This window comes from Indicator indicator, chromosome 31 (genome assembly GCF_027791375.1).
Source record: "Indicator indicator isolate 239-I01 chromosome 31, UM_Iind_1.1, whole genome shotgun sequence".
NCBI lineage: Eukaryota > Metazoa > Chordata > Aves > Piciformes > Indicatoridae > Indicator > Indicator indicator.
Window position 1 is genome coordinate 3,796,795 of NC_072040.1, and position 18,612 is coordinate 3,815,406.

An 18,612-nucleotide genomic window follows, 5' to 3' on the forward strand; every position below is an offset into this window, starting at 1 on the left:
TCAGTATTCTCTGGTTAGATATCTGCACACATTCACCTGATTAAAGGCTTGCACTTCAAATCTCTGGCAGCCAAACTGGACAAACCTTTGAGGCTCAAAGGCAGCAGAGGTTCACTGCTCAAATCCTAACCAAGCGGTGGCATTTAAGATGGGAAAATGTTCTGGTGCCTAGTTGTGAAAATCCTTTCTGCTCTCCTCAAGCACAGCTTGATATGAACCCAAAGTTTGACACCTGCTTCCTATACGTTTGACTACCTGCTTCCCATGATCCCAAAGTTTGACATCAACTTCCTACAAACCCAGAGTTTGATTATCTGCTTCCCAAGATCCCAAAGGTTGATACCTGCTTCACATTAACCCAAAGTTTGGCATCAGCTTCCCATGAACCCAGAGCTTGATTATCTGCTTCCTATGAACCCCAAAGTTCAACACCTGCTTCACAGGAACCCCAACTATTTAACACTAAGAACTAATAGTGATTGCTGATTTCAGAACAAGATAAAATACAGCTATTTAATTTCCAGCAACTGCTAACTTCTTGAGAGCAGTTTTTCCCTTTCCTCTCCATCCTGCTCATCTGTAATGCTGAAGCAGGCAACTTGTCAGAAAATAGTTAAAGCCATTGAGTGAAACTTCAGTAACAGACTTCTAACACTTCAGAAGTGCCGTTCTAGAGAACCATCTCTCTGCACACTGCCATATCTGTGGTGACAGACTTCACAAGAATGTTATCTCATGAGGCAGGCTGGAAAGCCCACAAACCCTAAAGAGGCCAAGAGTTCCCCAAAGAATGAGTCTGAAGTTTATGTATCAGTAAAAACACACCAAACACACTTCTAACTCCTTTGGGGGGGTTCAAAACTGAAAACCTTGAGAGCTGCAAGGGGAAATAATCCAATTTCTACCTGTGGCTATTATTTTTCAGCCCACTGACAATGTATTGCTTATGGAGGTTTCAAGCATTCACCTGAGCAGAAGGCAAGAGGCAATACAGAGGCAGCAAAATGTAGAACTCATCTGCTGGGCACCCAGAATAAATCAATACAAAGGAAAAAGGGAGGAAATTTTGGAAGGGGAGGTGAATGTATTAGGGGCTGTGCAAGGAAAGAGCTAGAGGGAGGAGAATGCAACTCATTACTTCTCACTCAGTTATCTGGGCAGCCACAGCTACAGCAGGGTGAGTGAGCTCAGACTGAATTACCAGAGAAAAGTTAAGTTTTTACAGAGAAGATGATGCAGCTTTTGTGAATTGTGTGGTTTTCAAGGCAGTCTTAGCTTCCACATTTTACCAACCACAATGTGAATTAGCAAACAGCTTCAGTGTAGAAGGAAGTGTGGGTGAACAATTTACCTGAATGTGCCATGAGCAGCAGAATCCTAGAATGGTTTGGGTTGGAAGGAACCCTCCAAATCTCATCCAGTCTAATTCCCCCCTGCAGTGAGCAGGGACATCTTCAACTAGAGCAGGTTTCGATCCTGACAAGGACCACAGCCAGCTCTAGTTGCCAGATGTGGGTTTAATTTTAGATCTAATACTCAACCCCAAATTCAACCATGTGAGAGCCAGGACTTTGTAATACTGCTGCAGCCCTGAGATCACAGGTCTGCAGACTGCATGGCACAGGGGAATGTGTTATTCACTAGACATCATCCTTCAGGGCATGGCCACTGAGTCACAAACATGACAAAATAGCTGCTCTCCAAGTAGTTAGCTGCACTTTTTCCTACATCACCAGGACTGTGAATATTTTTAAGACAAAGCCTTGAAGAATGAATAAATAGCAGAAGGAGGAATGCAAGAAGGAGGTTTGCAGCTCCAGCTGAGAAGGCATCAGAGCCGTAATAAAAACTTACCTTGAGCCAGAGCTCTTAGTTCCTGCTCCCCTCTCAGCTTGCTGCTTACACAGCAAGGACAGCTCTGGTACTCAGGGGGCAGCTGAAAGGCCACAGCTGCCATCCCTGCCCATTAGGGTTACACAGCACATGCTTGGTTCTACCCTAACACCCCAGCATGGCACAGTAACGATGCAGCAGCTGCCCGGGGAACTGAGGCAAAAATCACAGAGAGCACAGAGAAGGGCTGCTGGGAGCAGAAATGATGGCAGACACCTCAAGGGAAAGCACCCAAGGCAGAGCTGTGAAGAGCAGGATTTCCAGCATGAATCATTAGCTTCACAGCTTAAAGCTCCTACGAAATTTGTTGGAGAAACAGAGGACAGGTCAGCTGAATGTGACAGAACTGCAGCAAAAGGAATACAACATCACAACTGCTACCAGAGAGGAGAGTGAACCTGTGCCCCATGGCAGCTTTGCCTCCACTGTTCTCTATCTGAAATGCTCAGGAACTCTGAAGGAGGTTGAAACACTCCAGTCTGAGCTGAGGTACACCTCATCAGTACAAGCAGTCACTCCAGTTTGAGCCGAGGTACACCTCACCAGGACAAGCAGTCACTGCCCCACTCCTACCCCATGCACAGCAGCAAAACTTTCAGGCAATATAAAAAACAAGAAGAAACAAAAGAAATCAAAAGAGCAAAGAAGAGCAAAATGAAGAAAGCAGCGAGAGGACACAGAAGCACTTACAGGAGCTGCTGAGAATCCCTCCTAGGTGCTGAGAGCGAAAGCTGACTGAGGTGAAGCAGCTCCAGCAGCCCTTCCAAGTGCTTAAAAGAAAAATTCTACAATGCTGCATCTGTATCTGTATTTTAAAATAGTAAATAAGGCACTGGGAGTGGCTTGGGGAGTATTTTGGGAATGGGGCATGACAGATGAGTCAGAGCCAACGCCATTTGTTTATATCCCTGCTGATGGGGACAGTTAAGTTCCTTGTTTGGTTTGTGTGCCCCTAAAACGGGCTCTTTCAAACTGCCCCTGGAAAGGCTGCCACACCACAGGGCTTTCTGTCCCCTTGGTGCCAGGAAGCAACTCTAGGGTCAGCACAACTGAAGAGAGGCAGAGGGAGGTGTCCCAGATACTCAGCTTTGTATTTGTGGTCTGCTAAAATAAACACCCTGTTGAGATCCATTTTATTAGTAGCTGCACTGTTTGGAATAATAACCAAGCAAGTAAAAGGCAAAACCTCTTGTGACTATGCCTAACCTGCAGCTAAATTACACCTGAGGATTCCTTACAGCTTACTCTGCTGAAGTGCATTAAGGCAAATAAAAAAAACTAAACTAAATCTCTCAATTCTGCAGGGGAAATGCAACACTTCCATTTTCTTGCAAGAAATGTGAATACATTCACTCATGAATCCACTCTGACCTGAGTGCTTCTACAGACTCTGTGTCCAACTGCTCAGCTTTCAGGCTGCTCTTTGTTACAGTCCCTTTATGATTCAAACACTAATAAATCTGTAAATAGCTGCTAACTCCTGCAGGACAGTGAAAGGAACAGCAAGGGAAATCAAGTGATCACCCACAAGTGAGAAATCCTTCCAAAGCCTCACTGCCTCTGAACAGCAACAGCTGCCAGCAGGCGTTCTACCATCCACACCAAGCACCCAGCACATCCTCTGATCATTAATACCAAGGGGAGAACAAGGGAAATTTTCACTTCCTTCCCATTCTGCATATATTCCAGTTCTGCCCAGGAGAATGGTCTGAGACTTCAGCACAAATGGGATTTCCCCTCAGCTGAGGGATACCCAGAGCCACAGGAACTCCTGCTTTGCTCTCCTCTGGATTTACTCAGGCATTAGCACAAAGCCTCCTGCAGAAAGGATGGGTTAACTACTTCATGGGACTGTTCAGCTTCCAAAGTAGCAAAAGAAACCAGATTCTTCTTCTCAGAAATGAGGGATTAATTTCTCACAAGCTGAGTTTCTATCCATAGCAGATCAAGTCTGAAAAGATGAACCAGACATATACTTCCAGTACCTTTCATTCAAGCATATCAGTGCCTTTTAAGTAAATCATTACAGATTTCCACTGCTTGGGAATTCAAAGTACTCAATCTGCAAGATTTTGAAGCAGAAAACCCAACTCTTTTCTAATTACAGCATAAAACAGAGATTTTAAAAAAAGTATCACAAAATCAAGACAACAAAACCCCCTCAGGCCTAAACTGACTTCCTTTTTCTTCTGGTTTAGAGCAGGAAAAAATCCCATTTTCAAGTATTCCAGCGTTCATCCTACCAAAAGGCGGATTAAAAATTAAAAGGTTGGTTTAACTTTTAAAATTAATCTAATTTCCTACAGCAACAACAAGCAGCTTTTCCAGTCAGCACTTAGATGCCCAGCATCTTCTGTTCTCCTGCCCTTTAAATCTCTGAAGCAATTCAGGACAGTCTCCGAGCAGAAATCCTTCAGCAGGCAATGCTGTGCTATTAACAATTTCAAGCTTCAAATGAAAAAAGAAATCAAAGTAACTGAGAAGATAAATTGGATTTCTAGATGCACAGGCACACATTTGCCTCCATACCTGGGCTATGAGCAGAGTTCATACAAACACAGGTGGACAAGGAGAGAGAGCTCACAACTGGAAACTCACAGGCAAGGCAGTGAGGAGTTTCTGGGAACCTTGAGAACCACAGAATGGGTTGGGTTGGAAGGAACCCCCAAAGGTCATCCAGGCCAACCCCCTGCAGTCACCAGGGACATCCTCCAGCTACAGCAGGTTGCTTAGAGCCTTTTTGAGCCTGATCTTGAGTGTCTCCAGGGATGGGACCTCAGCCACCTCCCTGGGCAACCTGTTGTAGTATTCCAACACCCTCATGATGCAGAATTTGTTCCTAACATCCACTCTAAATCTGCTCTGCTCTCACATTTCAAACCATTGCTCCCCATCCTATCACTTCTGCAGGCACACACTGTTAGCTCATGTCCAGTTTCTCATCCACCAGCACCCACTTTTCTGCAAGGCTGCTCTCAATCTCCTAATCCCCCAAGCCTGGACTGATATCTAGGATTGCCCTGACCTAGGTGCATTGTTTCAAATCAACATTATTTTATCAACACAATCAATATATCAAAGCATTATTTTCAGAACACCTTGAGCATTTCATAATCTTACTTTTGAAGGTTTTAAAAGTCTGTGGTAAGCTTCACACAAATGTTCTCTACACTGCAGCTTTAACCAGAAGGATACCAGCCAGAGGTGAGATAAATTCCATTGTCGAAATAAAAATCACTCATGAGTCACCTGGAAAACTTCACTTCTACCATAACAACAGATTCATTAGAAGAACTTTACATTTTCTTTAATATAAGAGTAAAACATCTGGTAAGAACTCTTCCTTTTAGTTAATGTAAAAGTAAAACATCTGGCATAAAGGTTAATGTAGGAACAACAAGAGAAAAGTCACCACACAACCCAACCAGCCCCACAGTCCCCACAAGCAAAACCCTTCTAAAGAATCTAACCAGCACAAAGGGAATGAGAAGTCGAAGAACACAAGAGTCAGATGTAAACCCATCCTTTGAAATCCATCCCAAGCATCAGAAGTCTGCAGTACAGAAGCTGCTGTGCTTACCTAGCATACGAATGTAGAGTGCAGTCTGGTCGGAGCTGTCATAGGAAATTGCTCCACGTCTCTGCCAAAAAAAAAAGGAAACAAAAAGTTCTGTTTTAGACAGGTCAGAACTGAATTGTTTGCAATTTGAGATGAAAATAAACTATCAGTTGTCCACTTGCTACTTAGCAAGAGCCCCAGAGCAGGCTGCCCAGAGAGGTTGTAGAGTCTCCTTCTCTGGAGAGATTCCAAACCCATCTGGATGCGTTCCTCTGTGACCTGCCCTGGGCGATCCTGCTCTGGCAGGGTGGTTGAACTCTATCTTGGCAGGTCCCATCCAACCTATACCGTTCTGTGATTCCATGAACAAATTCACAACCACTCTGCTCCTTTCCAGGCACGAGCACAGCCATCTGAACCGGGTGGGCTGATTTGCTTCAGCAGTGAAGCCAGAGAGAGAACTGGGCAGGATTGTTTATACTGGGCTGCCACTTTGAAAAGCTCACTTCAATTTCAGTTTCACATCAGCATGTCATTTACCCTTCCAAAAAGGCAGTGCAGTACGAGAAGCTTTTATTTCTCCTCTTTTTTAGCACACGCTTAAGGAAAAGGAACAGAAGAAGTTCAACAGTGGAAGATCATTAATCCTCCCAGAATAACAACAGAGGGACTCCCTACAAACAGGTGAAGGAAATACCTCCCAAAAGAGGAGATTTTTCAGGAAGCTCTGCCTTAAAATCTTTTCCCAAGAGGACAGGAAGTTACTAAAGGCCATGCAAGGGGGGTGAGGTGCCAAAATAGCACAGAGAGAGATATCTTCAAAGGAAAACCGCTTCAGTGATGCTGGGGAGCACAGCCTGGAACGCTTGGAAACGGAGCACCTGCTGCTGTTTGTGCCAAACAGAGACGTTTCCACTCACGTATCAGTTTAGCTCACGGCTTTCCCAATCCAGTTCAGAGCACAGCACCAGCAGCACTGGTGGGCACTTGGGTCGAGCAAGCACCAGCTCGCCAGCTTTTGGACTGGCAAGAAGAACAACTGCTGGTCTCATGCTGTAACAGCTGAGGAAGGCTGCTGAGCTGGTGGCCTTCGAAGCTCAGCACGGCCATCCAGGAAGAACCATCTCTGCTCCTTGGGGGAGTACACAGCACTCTGCACCTCAGCAGTTTATTCAGAAGCCAGAGAACAGCAGCACACCCAGGCAGGTGGTTTTTTACCTTCTAGGCTTTACCACCCAAGTTATTTGCCCAACAACCAGAGGATTGGTTTCAGAAAGAAAACAAGAAGAAGTTTGGAGTTTTATCTCATGCAATTTCTGCTTGTGCTGCCTCCAACAGACGACTTTTTTTTATATAGAATCCTAGAATGGTTTGGGTTGGAAAGGACTCTAAAGATCATCTAGTTCCAACCCCCTGCCATGGTTGGACCCCACTAGACCAGGTTGCTCAAGGCCAAACTTTGAAACCATTTAAGATCCCAAGACAGTTTATCAAGTAGAAGTCTCCAGAATGACAAACAAATTGGCCCAGATGTCTCCAACCACCACTGATTCCAAAGCAAACCTGTTCTTTAGCATAGTTCTCAGAATTATTTCAAATAATTCCAAGTTCCACACTAAGGTCTGATCCACAGTTTCCCACAAGGCATTTATCCACTCCTCAAAACAAGCTTTTACTCCCTTAAAAACACTGGGAAATGGTCTTCTAAAGCACTTAAACTGTCGTTGAACTCGGGCAAGGCACTGCAAAAACCCATCCCTGCTGTTATTTTCTGTATCCTTCACTGGAGTTCAGTGTTCTGAGAGTTTGAACCAGTACTAAGCTGGCACAGTTCATGTCAGGAAGATGACACTAACTGATGCCTCCACAGCTGGAGGCATCAGAGATGCCCTGCAAATACCTGAGTGTGGCAGGTTTGTATTTTCCTCCAGATAAAGCTGTTTCACATGAGCATCTCCCAAGGCACTCAGCTATACATTCAGCTGCTTTGAGAAATAGTTACCAATACCAGTGACACCTTAACAGCAGCTGTAGGGCATCTTCTCTTAGACAAGAGATGGGGTTGAAGCCCCAGCCCTGGAGACGTTCAAGATCAGACTCAGTATGGACCTGGGCAGCCTGATCTAGCTGGAGATGTCACTTCTGACTGCAGAGAGGTTGGACATGATGACCTTTGAGGGCCTCTTCCAACCCAATGCGATCTGTGAACGTGTTATCATGTGGCATCATAAGATTTACCCAAAGATTTGACAACACAAAAACTTCCAAGATTCAACAAAAACAGACAAAACAAAAGCTTGAAAAATTGATCATAAAACAGAGTGGAAAAAAAAGCTTGGTTGACTTGAACTTAGAACTTTAGAACTCAGAATAGCAGAAGGACTCAAAAGCAGCAGGAAATAGGAGGAATGGATGAGCACCAAAGGAATTATTTAAGAGAAACATCAAGCATCAGCCCATTTAAAAACACAGCCACCAACAGTAGAGGGCTTAATGCACTGTGGCAGCTACCTGGAATTCCTTCATTTTTCCCACCTGAACACAATCTTTGACACAAGTGAATTATAGACACAAGCCTTATTACAGGGGCAAATCTTTATTAATGGAGATGAATTATTAACCCCTTATTATGAGTATACTTCTATTCTTTAGAATGAAAAGAGGAACTCCTAACTCTGACACCAACACACATTTTGCAACTAGAGGCATCTCAGATGGGAAGGTTACAAAGTGAAACAGCCAGCACTTCACCCAGGCAAACAGAACTGGTATTTCCACTCCTGTAACCCTGAAATCAACAACACAAAAAGGATATCCTGTCCAGGAAGCAAAATGCACTGATTTCTACTATTCTCACTATATTTTAAATTGTTTTTCCTTCTTTCTACCAAGCCTTTAAAGCCCTAGAAAGCTGTACGTCTTGTTAGTAAAGGCAGGAGGCAAAGCCCTGCCATTCAGAAGCCATTTCAGCTCCCTACTCCCCGTCTCCTCCTAACTGGCACTGCTACAAACACACTTCAAGGCAAGGCAGAAGTTGAGAGCCACAAAATCATGTATGAACACTTAAACACAATCTTTAATAACTAATCATGTGTTGCCAAAACAGATTAGATAAAGAAAAAGATGGTACTTCTGAAGTTCTTAATGACTTTTCTCCCAGGCTACTTAAAAGCCCCAGTTAGTCCAAGCAGAGTAACAACCTGGCCTACCTTAGCAGTAATCCATTTGATAAGGCTCAGGGCTAAGCACCAGATCAATGCAATTCCCATTGGATCTCGCCACAGACCCGAGGCATAATCTCCTCACCGATCCCAGCCCGTGCTGGAAGCAGTGTGAGGTCTGAGGAGCAGAGGGCAGCAGGCAGGGGCTGCCTGCACCCAGCAGCTGCTGTCAGCTGACAGCCCAGCAATGTGCTCCACGTGAGCGGCGCTGCCCAGCGTCCCACTGCCAGCTCCACGCTCAGCGCCAAGCTCTTACAACCAGAGGGCACAGGCAGGAGTAAAACCTGAGCAAGCCCCGCAGAAATGCTGAAGGAAATGAAAGTCATCATCAGGTGCTTCTGAAACAGATTTTAATACAGCAAAACTCTGGCGAGACTCTGGAACAGGTTGTGGATACCCTCTCCCTGGAAGTGTCCAAGGCCAGGTTGGGCTGGTGGGAGGTGTCCCTGCCCATGGCAGGGGGTTGGAACTGGATGATCCCTTCCAACCCAAACCATTTTATGAATCTATGATCAGCACTCAAAGCACCAGAGCCCATTCAGGACAGCAGGCTATGAAGTGCCTGTTTCCAGCAGATCTCATCAGGGCTGACGTCCGTAAGTTGCTTTTATCTCTGCCACCTGGAGAACTGCTGTGAACTGGACTTCAGAACATCTCACGCATTGACAGAACGGGTTGGGTTGGAAGACCAAACCACCTGCTGCCGAGGTCTTTACACCTATATTGTATAAAGACCAGCAGAGGTTTTTTGCAGGCCACATTAATTCAACCTTTCTGAACTGGAGCCCACAGCACAGGAGGTGCAAAGCTGCCAAAAAGTACCCAGAATTGGTCAAACCCCTAGGATTCTATCAAAGATTAGAGTGCATTTGGTACACACAAGACATGGCATGGCTCAGTTTCTGTTGAAAGGAGCCTAAGTTAGCAGATATTAAAACCACTCTGGAAAACAAACACCTGGAGATGATAAACAGGGACAATGAGGTGATTTGCTTTGAGCCTGAGCTCTCCTCCAAATAAAACTCCCACACAAATAGCCTTAAACACTTCGAAAGGTCAAGTATTTCTCTGTCACCACTATTTTCAATCCCTGAGTAGTCTTCTCTCTTTTCATGTCTCAAAAACACATGGAGGTGTTCTTGGAGTGTGGGGATGGTCTTGCATGGAGCAAGCCTTTCCTCCACTGATATGGAAACAATATTATCTTAGCAAATGTAATCACCCTTTCCCTCCTTTGTCTTCCAATAGTAAGTGGTGTAATTCAGGAGCTTCCTCTTACTGAAAGCTTTTCTTCATTGTTTCATGCAGTTTCATACCAGAAGACAGAAATAAAAATCCTTGCCCATCTGTTGAGCACCACTCCAGCAGTATTTGCTTTAACTATGGCTTGGAAAAGGAAAGACTTTCAGAAATAAGATTCCAAATTTGGGGACAAATGAAGACCAAAAAGTGTGAGAAGTAGGGGAAATCAACAAAGAAGCTGAAGTGCTTCTCTTGGGGAAAGCACTGCTTGGAATAACATTAATGATGAGCAGAACTACTAACAGTAACAAAGCTAAAGGGAAGGGAAAATAAATGATGGTTTACAAGCAACCGAAGCAGTGAGAGCAGCAGTACAGGGACAGGATTCTGTCCCTCTACTCTGCTCTACTGAGACCCCATCTGCAGCACTGCCTCCAGTTCTGGTGCCCCCAGCGTAAGAGGGACATGAAGCTGCTGGAGCAGGTCCAGAGGAAGCCACAAAGATGATCAGAGGGCTGGAGAAGCTCCCCACACCAAGTAGAAAAGCTATCACAAAATGCATGTTTGGTCTCAAAAATTAGAGACATTCCTCAGGCTGCTTCACTTTCTCCCTTCTGTTTTTCCTCTCTTCTTTTTAGCAGGTTCTTTTTCAGCTTTTCTAGAACTCATTGTCTCAGTGCATGCAGAGATCCCATGTTTGATGAGGATTGGAAATCTTGCCTTAACACTCAAATCTAGCACACAAGTCATTCTCTAGTTCCTCTGGCCTTGCCATCAGCTCCAAAATCCAAGTGTAGTTGCTGTCTCCTGCCATTTCCAAATGGCAAAACAGAAACTTCCCAATGACTTCAATGCAAACTTAATGGTATGTGACAGTGTGGATGCATCTGAGCAGCAAAATGCAGGTTTTGCTACCTTTGTTGTGTTTGCTGAGTAAACCTTCCTGTGCAATTCCTTCTAAGGCCAGAATTCATTATCTGATTGGCAGAAAGCATCTGGGGGCTCACAGAGTTCTTGCCAAGGTTCCACTAAGGAATCTGCTGAAGACACCATTGTGAGAATGGCATCTCATGGGCCCAGCCTCTATGGACTCAAAGCAGCTCTCCATTAACATATAATTTGCAAGGATCCCATGATTTCCATGGATACTCCCAGCCATCCACAAGGCTGCACATGGAAGCCCACTGCCATCTATCAGCATACTCTGGTCTCTCAAGCAGCAAGTGCAGGGTCCCAGTTTTACTGGTGGATTTCTAAATCCCCATCTGTTCCCATCCTTTTCTCTTTCTTTTTAAATCCATTCCAGCAGTCCTGAAGAATGACTCAGTGTTGCCTTACAAACCCCAGTAGCTACTATAGCTACTGAAGAGGCTTTAAATGCTCCCCCCATGAAAACCATTTCATTAACACCTACAGGAAAGGCAGAGCTGAGGCAGCAGCACCATATTTCAGATATCATGATGCTCCTGTTGAAGTGCAGCAGGGTTTCTCAGATCTGCATAAAGCCTCCTGTGGTGATGGAGAAGTTCAAGGCCCGTTGCTAATCTCCCTGCCTTTGCAGACTGACCTGATTTCACACACTTGTACACCTGGCCCAGAAATGAGATCTCCGTGGAGTCTCCTTTGCCCTTCAAATGGCACAGAACAGGCAGAGAACACCAGCTGGTGGCACACTGATTTCTAGGCTACACTTCTGACTGGTTATGGACCAGCCAGGGAAGTTAAAAATGTAAAGACAGCAGAGGAATAAACCCATCATTCACCAGCTCATCAGCACGGAGTGACAAACACCACAGCTCTCAACTCATTTCCATCCTTTCATCGCTTCTCTCCCTCATTATCTATCATGTGTGATCTCTCTCTCCAGCAGACTTCACTAACAAAGAATAATTAAATGGTAATCTGTGAGAAGGATTCTTGTAACAACTGTGGGCTGCTATTACTGCAGCCCAACCCAACCACTGAATGCTGCACTCCAGGGAAAAATCAATTCCTACTATTCTAGCTGCTTAGTAATCGAGCTACACATCAGGTAGTAAGCAACAGGCAATGAAAATTAAAGGCAGTTAGCAAAATTCACCTCCTTTACTAGACATAAGTCAACATTATTTATTGCAACTCCAAACGCTGGCTGATCTCAAACCATAAGCTTAGAACTCCAAGGCCAGGTTGGATGAGGCCTTGAGCAACCTGCTCTAGTAGGAAAGTTGTCCCTGCCCTGACATGGGGGCTAGAACTCAATCTTCAAGGTCCCTTCCAACCTAAACCATTCCATGAATCTATGAAATTCCAAAACATGGATTCCTGAAGCCAAGGAAGGCTATAGATGCAGAGAGCAGAATTTAGCAATTCCCTGAAAGATCACTTTTCAGTTTGAGAGATCTTTCAGTTCAGTCTTCAGTAAGATAGGAAAAGAATTCTCCCTAGAAAAGGAGGGATCTGGTCTCTGTGAGGGGAGCCAACAACCTACATTCCTCAAACTGTAACACAGAATCACAGAATGGTCTGGGTTGGAAGGGACCCCAAAAGGTCATCCAGTCCAATCCCTCTGCACTCAGCAGGGACATCCTCCGCTAGAGCAGCTTGCTCACAGCCTTGTCCAGCCTCACCTTGAATATCTCCAGGGATGAGGCCTCAACTACCGCCCTGGGCAACCTGTTCTAGTGTTCCAGCACCCTCACGGTGCAGAACATGTTCCTAACTGGCAGGATCAGTACAGTATCCAGTTCAAGAGAAACAAGGAATTACTGGAGGGAGTCCCATGGAAGCTACAAAGACAAGGAGGAGATTGGAGCATCTCAGACATGAGACATCATCTATGTAGCTTTTTCTGGGCTAATCAGCTGAACAGATTGAATAAAAGCTTTTCTCTGGCCTGTGGGTGATCTCCTGCAGCTGAGGGCTCACCTCCTTCTAAGCCTAAGAAACATCCACCTGCCTGGTTCTGGACTGGCAAGTTCTCCCTAGTCCAGCACTGCTAAAACCCATTTCAACATTTCCCTAGGCACAGGGGCATATGCTGAAGCTCAAAAAACAATGAAAAATGTTTAAAAGGCTGTAATAAAATCATCTTTGTTTCTGGTTCCTTGCTAGCCATTACACTGAACTATTATGTTGTCAAAAAAGATTAAATTTCCAGGGGAAAGCTGGAAGTCTCATTAATAAATTAAGCAGAGATGGCAACAGAACATCTGAAATAAATCATCTAGGGGGTTTTCATTCATCTCCTCTATCATCACTGCTATTAAAATAACTGAAGAACTACACAGAACCAACGCTGAAGCTGGTCCCACCATGTGCTATCCAGTTCACAAATCGATAGAGGATTGTATTTACAAACAAGAACAACTTCGACAGTCACCACAGAGTTTATAAAGAGATCCAAAGAAAGATCACATTGCCCATGCCCCAGCATTTCACAACAGAGCAAAGCACAAAACCAAGCAGCAACACAAGGCATCTGGGATACAAAAAAAGCTGAAGAGAAGTTATGTTGGCCAACTACATTCAACTTCCTTCTCCTCAAAAATCATTACAAGCTCAAAAACCCAACACCAAACAAAAGAAAACCCCAGCATTAGCAGAGGCAGTTTCTGCTCTTGCTTGTGCACCATACCAAAAAACGCTTGGAGCCTTCCTTGCAAATCCCCAACACCTAATTAAACCTACACTCGTTAAGGTTAAGCTGCCCAATTACAGCAGAACTGGTTAAGCAGACCAATTTCAGCTGAACTGGTAAACCCTGGACAGGCTCTAAAGAGCTGGTGAGCAGAAAACCAGCCCCTGCAAGACCTTCTCCCCTTGCCAACAAAGGTATTTTCATGCAAACCCGAGATTTGCAAGACATTTACACATTTATAAAGCATGCAGTAACTGCCTTCCATTAACACTGGGTGCAAGCAACTCATGAATCTAAAGACTTCTCATCAAAACCCTCAGCTATTCACTTCAGCATCTCGCCCACCCCAGCTAAAGCTGACCCAGTAACAGCCAGAGCTATTCAGTGGTGTTGTGGCTTCAGTCTGCAGGTGTTGAACTGAAAAAGGCTACTGTGTTTGAGACCAAAATACACTGAAAAGGTTCAGCCTTCCATTACAGAGACGTCAGCACAAGAAGTTTTTCTTTTGAGCACAGAGAAAGAGGTTTTAGTTTGTTTTAAATACATCAGCACTAAGAAAGAGGCAGCTGACAAAGGAACAGAGGAATTAAAAGCTCAAAACTAAGAGGAAAAAAATTCCCGATGATTGCAGTCCCCCGTTAGGGGGAAGCATGGAAGGAGGGATGGCAACAGGCATACAAAGGAATTGTTCTATTAATAGATTAATATATTTCTTATACACTTCACAACTGAGACAGAAAAAGAAGGTGGAAAGCTAATAAAAGTTTAGGGATGTCTTCAAGTGCAACTAAAATCCTTCCACAGCCTTCTCAAACACAATATTTTCATACAGGCCTCTCATCATTCAACTGCATTTTATGGTATTTACAACATTTTCAGGCCTCCTACAATTAAAACCCACTTAGAAATACTTTGTTCTTGCATGGATTTCACAGCAGCAACCCTCTGAATTTAATGTTCCACTGTGGAAGGCAAGAAGATGCTCCTTTCAGTGAGGTGAAGAACCTAGCATGGAAATAAAGCTCCTTCAATAGGATCGAAAAGATTTACATCTGCGAAACCGAGTTCCACCGCACTCGAGTTCTCCCGCAGGGATGCTGAAAGAAAGCCACACAATTATTATATTGTTTTCTTCAAGAAGCAAGAATTGTAGCAGTACCAACAAGAATGTTTCTCTCTGAAGCTCCTTGCCACCCACTGGACACCTGTCAGTCTTGGCACTGGCCTTGATGTGCCCATGTAAAGAAGATTTTGCATGGCGTAGCCCTCTCTTGACCAAATTAGGCTAACCTCATCTGCATTGACATCAGTGCCTATAATTTTGGAATCTCATCGACAGAAATAGCTTTATCACAGGGCCCAGCATACAAATTAAGCATCTGTATAGGGCATGCTGAACTTGGGGAAGTGATGAAAAGCTGGAGTGGAAAAATCTTCGCATACGCTTTGAAGCTCTAATTAAGGCAACAGTTAACGGCTTGGGGTGAATTTATTATTTGAAGCCTTGGGTTTAGCTCACTTGCAGTCTTCTGTTTGCACACAAAACCTCTCGTTTTTAACCAAAAACTCCGAATGGTTTTGAGCTTAGCAGTGAATATTTCAGGTATTTAGAAATCAGACCACTTTTTGGCACAACGGTTGGACTCAATGATCTTGGGAGGTCTTCTCCAACCCAAATGATTTTGTGGTACCAGATCCCAGTTTTGTTTTCAAATTTGGGGTCTCATTCTGGGAAGAGTCTGAATTTCAGCTTGGTACAGGATTGACTCTGTGCACCAAAACTAAGAATACTAACAACAAGTGATAGAAAGTGAAGAAATGGCCTGAAAATTGCACCAGGGAGGGTTAGGTTGGAGATAAAGAAAAAATTCCTTGCTGCAAGAGTGGTCAGGGATTGGAACAGGCTGCCCAGGGAGGTGGTGGAGTCCCCACCCCTGGAGGTGTTGAGGAAACCTGTGGCTATGGCACTTGGGGACATGGTTTGATGGCCATGGTGGTGTTAGGTTGAAGATTGGACTTGATGATCCTAAAGGTCTCTTCCAATCCAAACCTTTCTGTCAATCTATGAATACCAGGACACAATAAATTCCATTCCTGTTGTCTGATTTAGGCAGTAAGGGTAAAGTCTGTGGTGCTGGCTCAATCTCCTCATGGATGCTGTGATCTAATTTCACAGAGGGATTTTGGAAAGTAGAATGATGAAACAATTCAGCTACATAGGCAACCTCAAAAAAGGCATTTGGGAAAATGAAGGATGAGAAAGAGGAATAACTTGCACAACTGTAGCATAACTCCAGGCTCCTCAAGGCTCTGTCAGAGCTGGGAGTTTCCAGATCAAAAGGCATAGAGCTGTGCTTGTCCCATTCTCTGAGGGAAAGGAGGATCTGCTGTCACTTACTTCTCCACATATGATGGAAGACAGACACAAGCCTCAATATAATTAAAGCCTTTCTCATCTTATGAAGGAATTTGAAGACTTGTGGAAATAGAGATGAGCATGTCCAACTGAAGATCAGAACAAAAGATTAATAGAAAACACTGAAAAGCTTCTTTGCTTTAAAATAGTTCCTGGATATGGATGTCACTGCTTCTGAAGGGAACAGTGCTAGAAGCACTGAGCCTACCCATAAAGGCTTGTAGGAAAAAAAGAGAGAATCAGAGAATTCTTTGGGTTGGAAAAGACCTCCAAGATCACCCAGTCCAACCATCAACCCAACACCACCATGGCCACTAAACCATGTCCCCAAGTGCCATGGCCACACGTTTCTTGAACACCTCTAGGGATGGGGACTCCATGCTCCCTGTGCAGCCTGTTCCAATGCCTGACTAAAGAGAAATGCAACCCCAGGGATCCTAAACCACAGGCTGCTTGGGGAGGGAACACGAGGAGCCAGCCTGTGACATACACAGCACAACCTTGCTTCCCATGCTCTACATCAGCCTACCCACGCCACAATTAACCAATCCCTTTCTTTACTGCTTCCTACACAATTACAAGTTGCTCCTCATGCCTCTAACCAGAATTTTCCAGGTGTAATTAAAGAACCTGTTCTCATCCTTCTGTCCCCTCTTGTCCATCATATCCCACCAAATATTAGCACAGGAGAGCAGGGAAGGAAAAAGTACCAAGTACCTGAGGTGGGTGTCAGTTTCTTCTCCCTAGTAACAAGTGATAGGATGAGAGGAAGTGGCCTCAAGGTGCACCAAGGGAGGTTTATGTTGAATACTAGAAGCAAATTCTTCTCTGAAAGGGTTCTCAAACAACAGAACAGGCTGCTCAGGGAGGTGGTTGAATCCCCTTCCTCGGAGGTGTTTCAAAGCTGCAGAGATGTGGTGCTGAGGGACATGATTGGGCTCCATGCTCTTAAAGGGCTTTTCCAACTGAAACAACCCTGTAGTTCTCAGAGAAGCCAGACATCATCTTGCCTCCCTCAGCAAGCAGCAAGGAGACTGTTTTCCCTCCCAGCTTGACAGTTCCTGCTTTGGCATGCAAATGCAAAAGCACATGCATGAGCTGCACCAGTTTGGACAGAGTTCTGCAAAAGTAACCTATCCAATTTCCCTGCATTTATCAACCTGGCCTGGCAGAGAGCTGGAAATCCTTCAGAGAGCAATGTGGTATCATGCCCAGCAAATCAGCACGTGCTGGGCACCCAGATCATTTGGTGTGATAGAGTCTAGGAGAGTCAGCAAAGGTTATGAATATGGGAACAGCCTACATGTGTGCACCAAACCTGTGCATGTCAAAGCCTGCCACACATGTGCAGAAGGCTCCTCAGACTCCTAACCACCTTCTCCAAGGGAGAATATGAGGTGACTCATTTCCTTCATGTGTACATGCAGCGTTTCAGTGCAGGTAAGAGACTGGTTTTTTCTTGCTTTTCCTTTTTTAACTGCAGATATTGTCAAACTCCATCAGACCAAACCAATCTCACACAAGTGGGGTCCCTTGCAATGAGAGGAGTCATGCTCATAATCATTTGGCAGATCTGGTGTCAATCCACATGCTTGAAAAAAATAGTTTGGGGGAAGAGAGGGAGCTGATGAGGAGGGAGCTAATCTGGCTTGCTAGAGTAACATGGGGTATTGCACCTCTGGTCAACACTGACAGGAGAGCCACCAAAGAGTGTCCAGCACACAGAGCATCCTAACATGAGGAGAGAACAGAAAAGAGTAGCTAGAAGCAAGAGATGATGTCAAGCATTACACAGCTCCCTGAACAGCCGTGTAACACACATGAAATGGCTTAGCAATCAAGTAACAGGCCCATTATATCTGTTGATATAAAAGGCTAATTCACAACATCTAAAGGCAGTTTAATCTTTAACAGAACTGATAAAGCTCTCTATCTTGATAAAACTGCCTTTAGCATCCTGGACAAAACTATCTCCAGTTTCCTGATAAAGCTATCTTCAGTATCCTGATTTAGGTGCTTTCTAAATCCACAAAATACTCCTCAGGCATGCCACCAATAGTTTTTTCCTTGCCCCCCTGTCTAGATTTCTGCATCTTATCAACGACACTGAACTTAATTCATGTGTCACAAGGCAGCTCTTTAAGAGAAAGGATGGCAGATTGTGGAGCTGTGTGCTGCTGACTTTACATGAGGTTCTCTATTGTGCTGGCAAAAGAACAGTCTGTCTGTTAGTGGAACCAAAACTCATTAATCCACACAAGTTGCTCGTAACAGCAGAGAAGAAAGGCAGTCAGGCACTCAGCGGTGAGTCTGTCCCCCAGCCATCCCCAAAACAGGGGATTTCTAAGAGAGGTTGAGGATCTGCTACCAACAGGCTGCTTTCAGGAACAGCACCTATCCATGCCAAAACACTATCACAATAACATACTTGGTTAGATTATAGAGATAAAAACCTGGTTTAGAAAGTTAAAACCTCCTGAAAATGTAATAGTCAGTCACCAATTTTACAGTGCAACGTCCAGCAATGTTTGTCACATTAAGGCACAAAAACGCTTTCACTTCTGCTTTTTCCACCAACAGAAAAACATCACAGAATCACCTCGAAAGATCATCCAGTCCAAGGCCCCTGCCAGAGCAGGATCACCCAGAGGAGGTCACACAG

The 18,612-nt window shown here is 44.5% G+C and overlaps 1 protein-coding gene across 2 annotated transcripts in view; it reads right to left on the reverse strand.

The window, feature by feature from the left end:
- Positions 1-18,612, reverse strand: part of PDE7A (phosphodiesterase 7A) — a 52,643-nt gene that overhangs the window by 18,283 nt on the left and 15,748 nt on the right. The window contains exons 1-2 of one of the 2 annotated variants that reach the window (XM_054394784.1): positions 8,662-8,721; positions 5,474-5,534 (exon numbers count right to left, since the gene is read on the reverse strand). In XM_054394784.1, coding sequence (XP_054250759.1) covers positions 5,474-5,534; positions 8,662-8,721 — 121 coding nt within the window. Of the gene's footprint in view, positions 1-5,473; positions 5,535-8,661; positions 8,722-18,612 lie in introns of those variants that run through there. The other variant, XM_054394783.1, reaches the window with a different exon arrangement.